The sequence below is a fragment of the Manis pentadactyla genome, chromosome X, assembly GCF_030020395.1.
Source record: "Manis pentadactyla isolate mManPen7 chromosome X, mManPen7.hap1, whole genome shotgun sequence".
Taxonomy (NCBI): domain Eukaryota; kingdom Metazoa; phylum Chordata; class Mammalia; order Pholidota; family Manidae; genus Manis; species Manis pentadactyla.
In genome coordinates this window covers 39,077,560-39,093,045 of record NC_080038.1, presented here as the reverse complement: position 1 = coordinate 39,093,045, position 15,486 = coordinate 39,077,560, and the positions used below count along the sequence as shown (strand labels likewise).

The following is a 15,486-nucleotide window of genomic DNA, read 5'->3' as shown; positions in this document are numbered from 1 at the left end:
AAGCTAAAAAGCTTCTATACAGCAAAGGACACCATCAATAGAAGAAAAAGCTATCCTACGGTATGGGGGAATATATTCATAAATGACAGATCTGATAAAGGGTCGACATCCAAAATATATAAAGAGCTCACACACCTCAACAAACAAAAAGCAAATAATCCAATTAAATAATGGGCAGAGGAGCTGAATAGACAGTTCTCCAAAGAAGAAATTCAGATGGCCAACAGACACATGAAAAGATGCTCCACATCGTTTGTCATCAGAGAAATGCAAATTAAAACCACAATGAGATATCACCTCACACCAGTAAGGATCGCCATGATCAAAAGGACAAACAACAACAAATATTGGCAAGGTTGTGGAGAAAGGGGACCCCTCCTACACGCCTGGTGGGAATGTAAATTAGTTCAACCATTGTGGAAAGCAGTATGGAGGTTCCTCAAAATGCTCAAAATAGAAATACCATTTGACCCAGGAATTCCACTTCTAGGAATTTACCCTAAGAATGCAGCACTCCAGTTTGAAAAAGACAGATGCACCCCTATGTTTATCATTGCACTATTTACAATAGCCAAGATATGGAAGCAACCTAAATGTCCATCAGTAGATAAATGGATAAAGAAGAGGTGGTACATATACACAATGGAATATTACTCAGCCATAAGAAAAAAACAGATCCTATCATTTGCAACAACATGGATGGAGCTAGAGGGTATTATGCTCAGTGAAATAAGCCAGGCGGAGAAAGACAAGTACCAAATGATTTCACTCATATGTGGAGTATAAGAAGAAAGGAAAACTGAAGGAACAAAACAGCAGCAGAATCACAGAACCCAAGAATGGACTAATAGTTACCAAAGAGAAAGGGACTGGGGAGGATGGGTTGGAAGGGAGGGACAAGGGTGAGGATAAAGAAATGGGGCCTTACCATTAGCATATATAGTGTGAGGAGGGCATGGGGAGGGCTGTGCAACACAGAGAGGACAAGTAGTGATTTTACAGCATCTTACTACACTGATGGACAGTGACTGTGAAGGGGTATGTGGGGGGTACTTGGTGAAGGGGGAACCTAGTAAACATAATGTTCTTCATGTAATTGTAGATTAATGATACCAAAAACTAAAATAAAAAATAAAAAATAAATAGATGCAAAAAAAAAGAAAAAAATATGCAGCCTCTGGAATCTTACCTATTACCTATTGAATCTAATCTGTGGTGGTGAGACCCAGGTAACTGTATAGTAAAAACTCCCCAGATGATTTTTAGGTTACAGTCTTTTGGAATCAAGGATATGACTTGAAATTTTACTTCTATCAGTCTACTTATCTTTGTCACAAAAGAAATGCAGGAAAAGAGATTTCAGTCTGAATATCACCTTTTCATTCTTGGTCTTCAGCAAATTCCTTAACATCTTGAAAACTCTGTTTTCTTATTAGTACAATGTGGGTAATAATTACCTTGAGGGGTTGTTGTAAGAACTAGAGAAGCTGTTTGTGAAGTGCCTGGTACGTGCTTGGTATATAATAGCTTCCTAATTAATGGTGGTTATTATTATTTGTCACTGTAATTCATATTCTGATTTTAAACAGCTACAATTCTTTTTTTCCAGGTGATAACGATTCTTTTCTTCTTCTCTCTGTGTATGTTGGGGTGCTTTATACATACTAGCCAAAAACTGGAAACAACCTTGTATGGGCTGAATTGTATACCCCCCAAAAATATGTCGAAATTCTGAGCCCCAGAACCTCAGAATGTGACCTTATTTGGAAATAGGGTCATTGCAGATGTAATTAGCTGAGATGAGATTATACTGGAGTAGAGTGGGCCCCTAATAGGACTGGTGTCTTTATAAGAAGAGGGAAATTTGAACACAGACGTGCGCAGAGGGAACACAGATATGAAGACAAATGAGGGAAGACAGTCATGTGACCACAGTGACACATCTAAAAGCCAAGGAATGCCAAGGATTGCCAGCAACCACCAGCAGCCAGGAAGAAGTAAGGAAAGATTCTCCCCTACAGGTTTCAGAGGGATCAGGGCCCTGCCAAGACCTTAATTTAGGACTTCCAGCCTCCAGAACTGTGAGAAAATAAATTTCTGTTGTTTAAAGTCACCCTGTTTTTGGTATTTTGTTACGGCAATCCCTAGGAAACTAATACAAACCCAAAATCCTTCAGCAGGTGAATGTAACACAAACAGTGGTATATCCATACAATAGCACACAACATGGGTGAATCTCAAAGATGTTATGCGGAGTGAAAGAAACCAGTGTCCAGAGGTTACATCCTGTATGATTCCACTTATGTGACATTCTGTCAATGGCAAGTCCATGGGGACAGAGAACAGATCAGTGTTTGCCAGAGTGGGAGTGGGGCCACAGTTTGACTAAAGAGGGGAAGCATGAGGAAAATTTTTGCAGTCACAGAACTGCTCTGTGTCCTGATTGTGGCAGTGGTTACCTGAATTTGTGTATGTGTTAATACTCATAGAACTGTATGTCCAAAGAGAGTTCATTTTATGTTTGTTAATTTAGGTATTTAAAAAACTGAACACACACACACACACACACACACACACACATTATATATACCCAAATAAAATTTTTTTTTAAGGCTTTAAAAGAAATTTTCCATCTGGGTTTCTACCCGGAAGGCTGCTTTGTGAGAACTCTGCCACACCAGCCCTGTGTTCTGTGAGCCTGTTCTTCATATGTAAAAGCAAGAGATCTGTCTGAAGCAGTGGTTTTCATAGCATACATCCCCCATCACAACCCGTCTCCAAATTTCCACCCTGGGCACTCCTTTTGTGGAAGTGGGGGTTGGGGTGGGTTTGGAGAGAAAGGGCATTTGGACTCCCCTGTGTTCTGTACCCCTGTGGTCTGTGTCAACTAGAGTAGTCGTACTTTGGTCTCATATATTTTTTTGTCTAAAATCCTCTGGTTTAAAAGAGTTACTCCCAAGCCAGAGTCACATGCTTGGGGAGTTCAAACAAGGCTAGATTCCAGGCCCTTCTGGGACCCACTCATTTGTTCCTTAGGAAATTTCCCCCATGGATCCCGTTGGATCCTTGGGACACCGGTCTAATGGTCAGCCATTCTAAACAAAGCCTTTCAGGAACTAAACTGCAGTTGTGCTTCTCCCTTCTTGCTTGCACATGGATTAAATGACAAATGGAACTCTAAAAATGCTCTAAATCTAGGCCTCCTCTGAGGTAGGGTCTGAAAGAAACTTAAATCATTTGTTTTTACAGACAAGACCAGTTTTTGGAAGAGCATCTTGTAGATAACAAAGGGTGTTTACTGGTGGGGGAAATGAATGCACTGACCACTCCCACCAGCAAGGCCAAAGAGTGTCATTAATAACAAGAGCTGCTCTTCATTCTAACTGAGCATGAAACCAATAGTGTGCTAGATCCCATGCAAAGGAAGCTCATCCTAACAACAACTCTGTGAGAGACAGGCTGTCACTGCTTTTACAAGTGAGAGAACAGAGGCTCTGAGTGGCCCCAGGTCACAGTGAGGGAGGTGTCAGAGGTGACAAGGCTGTGAACTGGCCAGCAGCTCCAGGCATCTAAGTTAAGGCCCAGGAGAAGCACCCAAGAGGCCTGGTGTCAGGCCTATTCTCTTTCAGCACATCATCTGGAGAAGGGGATTAATGTCCCTTTTCACACAGGCTGCTGGAGGTCACTGAGGGCACCTTGAGACCTTGCCATATAGTACAGCACTCGAAAATATATTTTAAAACTTCATATAGTGGAATGGGTCTTTTGAAAACAATTTTACTTGTAAAACCAAGCTAGAAAACCAAAGTTGTTCCACTATGGTTCCAAGTGGGGACAGGGGTGGCCTGAGGTTCCCACAGGGCTCCCAGAGCATCCCATGAAGGCCACTTACCCAGTAGGTTACTATGAGAAGCACTGGCAGTGCCATGATGTCTAAGGCTCTGGCTTTGGGCTGGGAAGAACCAGGTGGGATTCTGAGGGACTGACTCCTGGGTTAGTCAGCCTAGAGCAGGGACCAGGATACAAGACCATCTGCACTGCGCAGCACCTTCCCCACCCTCCTCCCTGGCCAGGCCCCAGCAACCATGACCTGCTGGTGGTAAGAGAAGAAACATTGTCACCGTCTTCATTTAATGATTTTTATTCCTTAAAAATAAGGCTTACTAAGCTAAAAGCAAGAACCCTCCCTTTTGCTTGGCCTTCTGAGAGTCATTGTGGTTTCCTTTACCAACAAAAGTTCATGTTCAAATTCAATGTTGGTGTAGCATTGACAGCAGATGTATGTCAAGGGCTGGCCAGGACGGTTCACATCGGCATCATCAAACAGACCTCTTTATCGTAGATATCACGAATCACACCCCTAGGGGAGCTGATCATTTGCACGGTGTTCTTTTCGAACAATTTGTATTCGTAATTAATAAGCTGTGCCCAGAAGCCGTTGTTGGGTGAATGATCGGGCGGCACGACTTGGTCCAGTTGTGGGTATCCAGCAGAGACATGGAATGGTACTTCATGAGGTAAGCAAGGCAGAGAGTAACGGAGCGGCTGACACCCATGGCACAGTGCAGCAGTGTGTGGCCCTGCTTCATTTCCACACTATGGATGTGATCAGCGATTGGGTCAAAAATGTCACAGAGGTTTGAGCTAGGAGTGTGAGCCACCGGTACCCGTACATATTGAATATCTTCGTAGAATGTGTTGGCCACCTCCAATGAGACGTTTATGATGGTAATGATACGGTTGAGGGATAACATGAGTTGGCTATTGGCAACCACACCATTACTGATGTACAGGCTCCTGGTTATTTGGGAGAGGCCATGGACCGTTGGCTGTGGAACAGCCTGAGCTGGAAGGGGACCCGCTGGTGTTGTCATCAAGGCAGCGGGCAGCAGTCTCTCCAGGCCAGTTCAGGGCACCGCTCCGGAGAGTGATTTCAAGAAGCAGCAGTGCCGCGAAATCTTAGGTGAGGGTCTGAAGGAGAGTAGGCCAGTCACTGGTCACCATCCCACTCCACACCCTGGACGTCACAATCCCCTTCTGCCCCGCCCACTGGTTTCCATGACAACAGCAGCTTGCCACAGGGAGGTTTTGGTCGCTAAGCTAAGCCTTTAGAGAAACCCCAGAACTCTTACCTCTCTTCACGGTCATTGTTTTTCCCAAGCCCTAATTCTTATCGGTCTTCACATTTTGTTCTATTACAAGGTATCTGTTTTGTTTCAATTATTGGACCACACTGAAAACAGTATCTGAATGCTTCTATTTTACTGGCGTTGAAGAACAGGGTTTACACTTCTCCCGCAAAGTAGTGGAAAATAGCAGTATCATACTTTGAGCTAGGGAACAGCATTTGGCTCATGTGATACCCTAATCTCTATAAAATTGCAGGGAGATATGGGTTGGTCTGGGCTGGCTTGATGCTTTGTTAACTGTAGCCATAGAATTATGCTTCTGCTTACAAACACATCAGAACTAGTTATAAGGGAACATTGCTAACTGACGTGCAGCCCTTTTTCTATAGTAAAGTTGGCCTGTGGTGGACAGTGTGACTAATTTAGCTGTGTCACAGTCCACCTGTGTATACGGCCTAAATGATTTATCACTTGATTCTACTTTATCACCTGAAACAACAGCTCAAGTTATCTTGCTTATTTTCTTCAAAAAGAATGCTCTCAAGCTTTTGTTAACTACAAGTCATTTGACCACCACTAATGGTCTCTTCCCAGTAATGTTTAAAATTCTGGAACAAGTCAATGCTACATCATAATTAGGCTAAAAATAGACTATGGAAAATGCAATCTGAGTTTTGCTTTTCCTCTCAGCTAGGGTTTTTGTACAATTTGACTAAAGATTTAAAAGAACTATACTAAAATTAAATTGTTCCACAGAGCAGCTAAAAGACTCTTTATGTCATCTTCATACCTCGTCATTTTGGATTGTATGCAAGTGTGCTGTGATTATGAGCAAGAATGAAATAGAAGCCAGACTGCTATGAATGGTCAAGGACATGATAACCTCAAGACAATACACTTTTCTTTTTCTCAGTTGTCATAATCAGATTATTTTGCATTACTTAAATTGTCAGTCTCCACAAATCTATCTGGAAGAAAGGAGAACACAATTACTGAGTAAATATGAAAACTATCTATTGGAGATAGCTCGTCTGGGCTAAAATTATTTAAAAGGGTTTAGTCTATCATTTGAGATAAGGTATCATGAGGAGCCTTGTCATTTATGGAGCAAATGTGGAACCCCCTAAAAGAGTATTTGGGGGTCTAGTTACTTCATAAGTATATGCTTCTTAAACTTTAAAATCAGTAAAAGTAAAATAATTTCCTACACTATTCTCAAAGACAAGCATGACTCATATTAAATAGATTCATTTATTTATTCTTTCGACCAATATTCTGTGATGCCCTTTTTTGTCTGAGGGATGTTGGATGTCTTAAAACTCCACTATGGGGCTTTTCCTGGGTGGATGAGGACTTGATGCTTCCTCCTCCTGAGTTTGAACACAGGTCACTTTCAGACACCCCTTTGTCTCTACTTTTCCTTATTATTTAGATAATAAAATATATTAGGGACTTGCCCCAGAACACACTCTCTTCCTGCCACTGGGAAAAGACCCTGGATGTCAAGAACTAGTTAATGTTCAGATTTCTCAATTCAGTAGTCAAAGCCCTCTCCAACCTGATCTAAGCCTGCCTTTCAAATTTTATTTATTCACTAAATTTTATTAAGAATCTATTGTGCACTGGGCATTTTTACCTATACAAATCTTCAGTTCTTGAGAAACCTTTCTTACTCCTGTCTGCTTACTGAATCCTATGCAGACCTTGAGACTCAGCTTGATTAATTTTAAAAAAGCATAGCTGAGCATCCAGTCTGCGTCAGGTACAGTTCTAGCATTGTGTAGATCCAACATAACACACACAGGCCCATATATCAAATAGCTTATAGTTCGGTCAAAGAGAGAGATAATAGAGTCCAGAAGAGAAGATGACTCACTGTTTTATGTGTGTGTTTGAGGACATGGGGCAGTAGGGGGATGTCATGAAAGGCTTCACAGAAAACTTGCCCTGGAACAAAGCTTTTTGTTCATTTGTTTTTATTATTTATTGTTTATTGTGCCCAAGGTTTTGTTTTGAAAATTTTCCAATATCCAGAAGAGCTGCAATAGAACAATGAATGCTCATTTGCATTTCACCACAAATTCCGGTATGGTTAACACTCTACTACCGCCTTCCTTTTTCTATTCAGATATACAAAGTTTGAATATCTGAATAAATATTCAGACTTAAAAAACAGATTTATTTGTTCGCTGTTTCTTTTTGCAGAATCGTTGATTGTTAACTGCAGATATAGTAACACTTTAGCACTCCAACATATATCTTCTACAAGTACATTCTCCTACAAAACCACAATGCAATGACCATACTAAGGAAATTTAGCACTGATCCAACATTATTATCTAATATAAAGTCCACATGCAAAATTACCAGGCCTCCAAATGATGTTATTTGTACTTGTTTTTTTTTCCTTTTGATGTAGGATAGAATCAAGGATCACACATTGCATTTAGATGTCGTGCTTCTTTAGCATCATTTAATTAAAAAGTTTCCAAGCCTTTTATTTTGTGTTGGTCTTTCCTGACATTGACATTTTTGAAAAGTTCAGGCCAGTTTTGCAGAACATCTTACAGTCTGTGTATATTTGATCATTCCTTCTGGATTAGATTCAGGTGAAATATTTTTGGCAAGAATACAACCAGAATGTGTCATTTTCAGTACATCACATGGGAGCATATGATATCTGTTTATCTCATTAATGATGAGGATAATTTTGACCACCTGGTTATGGTGGCACTAGCTAGGTTTTGCCATTGTAAAGGTAGCTTTTCCTGTTTGTAATTAATAAGGAATACGTAGAGTGGTACTGAAGGTCATTAAGACATGTGACTGCTGGTTGACCTCAAGCTGGACCCAGGAAATGGGAAGCTCCTCAACTCCGTTTCCATGTCCTTGGAATGTACATTCTTCTTGCTTTCTGTGCACTTGAAGCTGCCCCAAGGACATGGCCTTGAGATAGTAATGTGGCGTTGAGACCATCTGGATGGTATATGTGACTGAACCTGGTTAAGGCCTCTACATAAACATTGAAGATTCTGGCATGCAGATGTGGAGATCTACTCATCTAAAGCCACCCCAGACAAGCATTGTAAGTAAGTTCCTTTGCTTATTAAAACTACCACCTGCCAACCAAGGGGGTCTACATCTTTCTTTGGTCTCTCTTTACCCTGTGTGTTTGGAGGCTAGTTCCCAAACCAACAGGTGGTACTTTGAGTTTGTGGCAATATTTTTGAAATAAGACTTTGAAGGATGAATATGAATTTTAGGCAGACAAGGAGGGAGGAACATTCTAGACAAGAAGGGAAGTATATGCAAAGGCACAAAGTTGTGAAATGGTGTCAGAAGGGCAGAGAACAACTCAGAATTACTAGAACATACAGAATGACACAGGAGGAGCGGCAGGTGGAGTGGCTGGAGAAGCCAGCAGCAGAGATCACAGAGGGCTGTGGCAGCCCTTGGGCTTGTTACTGTAGGCCATGGTGGCACACTGGAGCATTTTATACAGGCTGGTGGCATAATCAGAAGTGATTTTGGGGAAGCTCACTTACAGCTCTGTAGATGGATTAGTGGAAGGGGCAGTGTGGGGAAGAGAAAGGCAACCCTTGAGGGAGTGAGAGTATTCACAATAGTCTAGGTGAGCAATGACATACCTATTGCAGACTGTTTTCTGACATGGAAGCTGGATCAAATCCACATGTGCTCAAGTTGGACATATGGACCCAGCCACATAAGAGAATGGAATATCAAGCTTCTTATGGATCTAGAGAGTTTGGTGTGTTTGAGGGCAGACAGTGAAGGCAGGAGGCTGAGGATGTAGGTAGTATGCTTACATTGAAGGGTGGGGTGGTGAGAAAACCTAACAGAGTATGGGATGTGGGCACAGGAGTAGTAGCTAATAGGAGTTGCATGTTATGTTGTCTGATGGTGAGGTAAGATGAGCGGCCCCTAGCAGAAAGCCCTATGGCAGAGGTGGGAGTGGGCCTCTCTGAGTACTGCCTGCTGAGAATTGTTGTATGTTAATTCCATTTCCACATGGGGCTGAGTTAGTTGCACCAATGCATACAGCCAGCAGTAAGCCAGCTCTCTAGGACTCATTGCTGGGCTCAGTCTAGTCCTTGGTTTCTGGCTAGTGAGGAGACAGGTAGATATGAATGTAGAAGTCTTTAAATAGCACCCTCCAGTCCAGAATACAGATAATATGAGAAAATGTGACTTATTTGTTAGGTAGGAAAAAATTCATAAACAAGTAGATACTTTTTCATAAAGGTGAAATATATACACACACATATATATATATTCATCGTATGTATGTATATAGATATCATCTATATTAAATACCTATTTATGAGTTCCATTTGTGGAAATACTAGGTATCTAAAGCAGCCCTAGGTATACAGTAAGAATTCAATAAATGTCAAATATTAACTATTATATTTGAACGATGGTTTAAAAGGGATTATTCTTTTCTTTTTTGCTTGTCTATATTTTTCAGATTCTCTAAAATTATTTGTGTTATTTTTATAATTAGAAAAAAGAATCAAAGTGTATTTAAATGTCATCAACGAATAGCTTTTTTCTCTGGCCTATAAAATTAGCAAAGATGAAAAACTGATAATACTCAATGGTGACAGAATTCAGAAACATGGGTACTCTCCTGCATTGCCAGGATTGGAGATGGGGGATAGAGACACTGGCCAAACCACGGGGTGGTGAGGACATAGAGCAGTGAAAACTTACAGTGCTGGTGGTGGAGTAAGGCGGAACAACCAGTTTGGAAACCAATTTGGTAATACCCAGTAAAGCTAAGGATTTCGCACACCCTCTGCTGCAGCAGTTCCACCCCAAGTGGACTCATGTTCATATATGCAAAAAGATATTTACAAGAATATTTAAGACAATGTTACTTCTGATAGTGAAAAAATGGAACACCAAGAAGAAAATGAAAATTCTGTGGCATATTCATATAATGAATACATACAAACAGCTATGAAAGCAAATGAACCAGAGCAACATGTGTAAACATGGATAAGCCTTTAAAGTATAGTGCTATACAAACTGAGCACATTACAGGAGGAAATGTGCAGTGTGAAGTTTTAAAAAAAATAGAACAGTGCCATATATTGTTCATGTATATACCTATCCATACATATGCATATGCGTGGATACACATATAGTAAAAGTTAAAAACCTACTTGAGACTCAAAAACACCAAATAGAGGGTAGTGATTCCTCCAGGGAAAGAATGGGATCTGGGAGGGCTAGACGAGGCATTTCAGTATGCCTTAATATATTATTCTGTTAAGAAAATAGATCTGAAGCAAATATGGCAAAATGTTTAAGTCTGACAAACTGGATCTTGAGTACATAGGTATTTATTATCATATACGCAGACTTTAGGATTGCTTGAAATATTTCATAATAAAAATGGATGGGGAAAAATGTATATGTGCTTTGAACTAGCAGTTTTCCTGCTGGTAATTTATTTATTTATTCTAAGGAAATCCTCACAAATGTGTGCAGAGATTTACCTACTAATATGTTCCTTGTAAGTATTATTTACAATATAAAAAACTGGAGAAAATCTAATCTAGCAATAAAGGCCTATTTAACTAGATTATGAAACCTCCACAAGGTAAAATATAAATCAGCTCTTAAACTGATAACCTAGAAGAATATTTATGGACATGGAGAAATTTCACAGTATTTCATTAATAAAAAATACTATAAAGCAGCTTGATCTCAATTTATAAAATGAAGTAATATCTATTTATATATGTATGTAGATTCATGAATAGAGAAAAGCAAAGAAGGATATACACATTATCTCTGAGCAGTTTTATTACAGATAATTTTTATTTTCTGGATTTCCCAAAAGTTTATGTAATAGATAAATAATAATTTTATAATTAGAAAAACTGTGTTTTTAAAAAAGACTAATGAACTAGTTTTGTTGAGCAATAATATGGAATAGGACAAAAAAGCAGCAGCTGCAGGATGAAGAAGAGACAAAATCAAGAGCGATTTTGAAGGCATAATTGACAAGATTTTGTAACAGACTAGGAAAGGAGGGGAAGGGAAGAACATCATGACTACTGCCTTCTGACTTGGACAACTGAGTAGCTAAAGATACCATTCTCTGAAATAGGCAATACACAAGGAAGATCATATTCTGCCTGAAAGATGACTGAGGAGTACAGTTTGGCACGCAATGAGATTGAGAGGCCCCAGGACTTTGTTGCAGACAGTGTGGGGCTCCTATCCTGCATCCATTCCCACCTTCTTCTCAACAGGAGTCCTGATGTTCAGGTACTCACCCCTTTCCTCACAGCCCTATACTTCAGGGCAAACTGCTGCCATTCCCAGTTTCTATAGTGACAAGGTAAGTGGATTCCAATCACTCTAAACCAGTTGTGCAAATTTCAGTCCTCTTGTCAATGACTGGTTTAGGAATGGGCAATTTACCAAAGTCTGGCAAATGATATGCTAGGGAAGTCTACTGGGGGTTCCTGGGAAAGGTTTCCTGGCACCTGAGAGACAATAGTACTAGAGACCCCCTTTTCTTCCTCAGAATGTATCATTTCTGGGTATAATACCCAGATCTCAGCAGCCATCTTGCAGCCATGTGGGGAGGTAACCTGAGGGCAAAGCCAACATCCTGAAGATGGCAGAGTGGAGAGGTGAAAAGAACTTGGATCTTTGATGATGTTGTCAGGATTCTTTATCAGCTAGCCGCAGAACCTGCCTACCTCTAGACCTCTTGTTACATGGTACAATAAACTCTTTTTATTGTGTAAGCATTTTGAGTCAGTATTTTCTGTCAATTGCAGCATTCATCTGAAGTAATACAGATAATTCTGTGGAGATGTCCATCAGCAGAATAAAGGCTTTTGAGAGGAAGACTTGCCTGAGGTCACAAGTAGCAGAGAGCAGACCCTACTAAAAACCTCAGGCAAGTTGTTTGGTTGATTTAAATTTCTTGAAATTGTGACCATAGTATAAAATATTATGTGTGCTACATTTCATTTGTATAAGTGCATACTTATTTTACTTTACATCTAATAATATAGAAGTTTATAGAGTAAAATGTGAAATTCCCCTTCACTCACCCATCAACCCTATTCCTTTACTCAGAGGTAACTGATGATAATAACATAATGAGCTTCCTTTCAGATCTTTTACTGGACATTTACACATGCACACACAAATATGGATTTTCACTGAAATTAGAGGGAATATTTGAGATATTCTAAGGTAAAACATAGACCTTGAGACCACCTGAAATCACTGTGGTACACAAAGTGATAAGGCATTCATCTTCCAGAAGAGATGAAATAATACGTCAGTGTGTTTGTAAGAATGCTGAGCAACCAGGAGCCAAGATGGTGGCATGACTAGAGCAGTGGAAATCTCCTCCCAAAACCATATATGTTTTTGAAAATATGGCAAATACAACTATCCCTAAAAGAGAGACCAGAAGATACAGGACAACAGCCAGGCTACATCCACACCGGCGAGAACCCAGCACCTCGCTAAGGGGGTAAGATACAAGCCGCGGACCGGCGGGACCTGAGCGCCCCTCACCCCAGCTCCCGGTGGGAGGAGAGGAGTCAGAACGGGTAGGCAGAGGGAGCCCAGGACTGCAAAACACCAAGCCCTAGCCATCTGCACCGGAGCGCAGACACACAGTGCATGCTTGGGGTGCTGGAAACTAGGGAAAGAGGACAGTAAGACCTGTGAGCAGGTCCCCGCAGCCGGTGCCCCTGGGACCAAGAAAAGCAAGTGCTTTCTGAAAGTCTTAAAGGGACAGGGACCCCACAGCTGGACGGAAATGTCCTGGGACATGTAGCCCAGCAGCTGGGAATCCCGGGGAACTCCAGGCGCCCTAACCCCCTGGGCGGTAGCACAGCTCGGAGGCCCCTCACGGAGATAAACAGCCTCCCGCCCGTTTCCCCTCTGATGCAGCTCCGCCATAGTGGAGAAGCAGCCTGAGGCAGTAGGGCAGAGCTTCTTTCACAGTGGCTGGGCAAAAATTAGAAACCCTGTCTGTGTGCAGCTGCCCAGCACAAGCCACTAGGGGTTGCTCTTCTCCCAGGAGAGGAAGGCCACAAACCAGTAAGAAGGGACGTACTGCCAGCCAACACAACTGCCAGCTCCCCACAAATACCTCTATCGCCATGAAAAAGCAAAAGAATTTGATACAGACCAGACTAACCCAGACATCCTCCCCTGACAAGGAATCTGGGGAGATAGACCTAAAAAATCTCCCTGAAAAAGAATTCAAAATAAAGGTCATAACCATACTCATGGAGCTGCAGAGAAATATGCAAGAACTAAGGGGATGACGTCTGGAAGGAGATTACAGGAATGAAACAATCTCTGGAAGGATTTATAAGCAGAATGGATAAGATACATGAGGCCATTGATGCAATAGAAACCGGAGAACAGGACTGCGTAGAAGCTGACACAGAAGCAGATAAAATTATCTCTAGGAATGAATCAATATTAAGAGAACTGTGTGGCCAATCCAAACAGAACAATATTTGCATTATAGGGGTACCAGAAGACAGAGAGAAAAAGGGATAGAAAGTGTATCTGAAGAAATAATTGCTGAAAACTTCCACAAACTGGGGGAGGAAATAATCGTTCAGACCACAGAAGTATACAGAACTCCCAACAGAAGGGACCAAGGGAGGACAACACCAAGACACATAATAATTAAAATGGCAAAGAACAAGGACAAGGAGAGAGTTTTAAAGGCAACTAGAGAGAGGAAAAAGGTCAGCTACAAAGGAAAACCCATCAGGCAATCATCAGACTTCTCAACAGAAACCTTACAGGCCAGAAGAGAATGGCATGATATATTTAACGCAATGATACACAAGGGCCTTGAACCAAGAATACTGTATCCAGCACGATTATTGTTTAAATATGAAGGAGGGATTAAATAATTCCTAGACAAGCAAAAGTTGAGGGAATTTGCCTCCCACAAACCACCTATACTGCTCTAGATAGGAGCACTCCTAAGGCTAAACAGATGTCACCACAGAAAATAAAATCAAAGCAAAGAAAGCAGACCAACCAAATACTAACTAAAGGCAAAAAACAAAATCAACTCCCCACAAAAGCAGTTAAAGGAAACACAAAAGAGCATAGAAAAAAACACCCAACATATAAAGAATGGAGGAGGAGGAATTAGAAGGGAGAGAAATAAAGAATCACCAGACAGTGTTTAGAATAGCTCAACAAACAAGTTAAGTTAGACAGTGAGATATTAAAGAAGCTAATCTTGAACCTTTGGTAACCACGAATCTAAAGCCTTCAATGGCAATAAGTACATATCTTTCAATAATCACCCTAAATGTAAATGGACTGAATGCACCAATCAAAAGACACAGAGTAATAGAATGGATGAAAAAGCAAGACCCATCTATATGCTGCTTACAAGAGACTCACCTCAAGCCCAAAGACATGCACAGATTAAAAGTCAAGGTATGGAAAAAGATATTTCATGCAAACAACAGGGAGAAAAAAGCAGGTGTTGCAGTACTAATATCAGACAAAATAGACTTCTAAACAAAGAAAATAACAAGAGATAAAGAAGGACATTACAAAATGATAAAAGGGCTCAGTCCAACAAGAGGATATAACCATTATAAATATATATGCACCCAACACAGGGGCACCAGCATATGTGTAACAAATACTAACAGAACTAAAGGAGGAAATAGAATGCAATGCATTCATTTTAGGAGACTTCAACACACCACTCACTCCAAAGGACAGATCCACCAGACAGAAAATAAGTAAGGACACAGAGGCACAGTACAACACACTATAACAGATGGACCTAATAGACGTCTATAGAACTCTACATCCAAAAGCAACAGGATACACATCCTTCTCAAGTGCACATGGAACATTCTCCAGAATAGACCACATACTAGGCCACAAAAAGAGCCTCAGTAAACTCAAAAAAATTGAAATCCTACCAACCAATTTCTCAGACCAGAAAGATATAAAACTAGGAATAAATTTTACAAAGAAAGCAAAAAGGCTCACAAACGCATGGAGGCTTAACAACATGCTCCTAAACAATGAATGGATCAATGACCAAATTAAAATGGAGATCCAGCAATATATGGAAACAAATGACAACAACAACACAAAGCCCCAACTTCTGTGAGACGCAGCAAAAGCAGTCTTAAGAGGAAAGTATATAGCAATCCAGGCATATTTAAAGAAGGAAGAACAATCCCAAATGAATAGTCTAATGTCACAATTATCAAAATTGGTAAAATAAGAATAAATGAGGCCTAAAGTCAGCAGAAGGAGGGACATAATAAAGATCAGAGAAGAAATA

At 40.7% G+C, this 15,486-nt stretch overlaps 1 protein-coding gene across 1 annotated transcript; it reads right to left on the bottom strand.

Moving 5' to 3' along the window:
- Nucleotides 1-4,305: 4,305 nt before the first annotated feature.
- Nucleotides 4,306-4,874, bottom strand: DUSP21 (dual specificity phosphatase 21). The gene is given in 2 exon segments (XM_036879057.2): nt 4,306-4,448; nt 4,451-4,874. Coding segments are annotated over 2 exon segments (567 nt in total).
- Nucleotides 4,875-15,486: the final 10,612 nt, after the last annotated feature.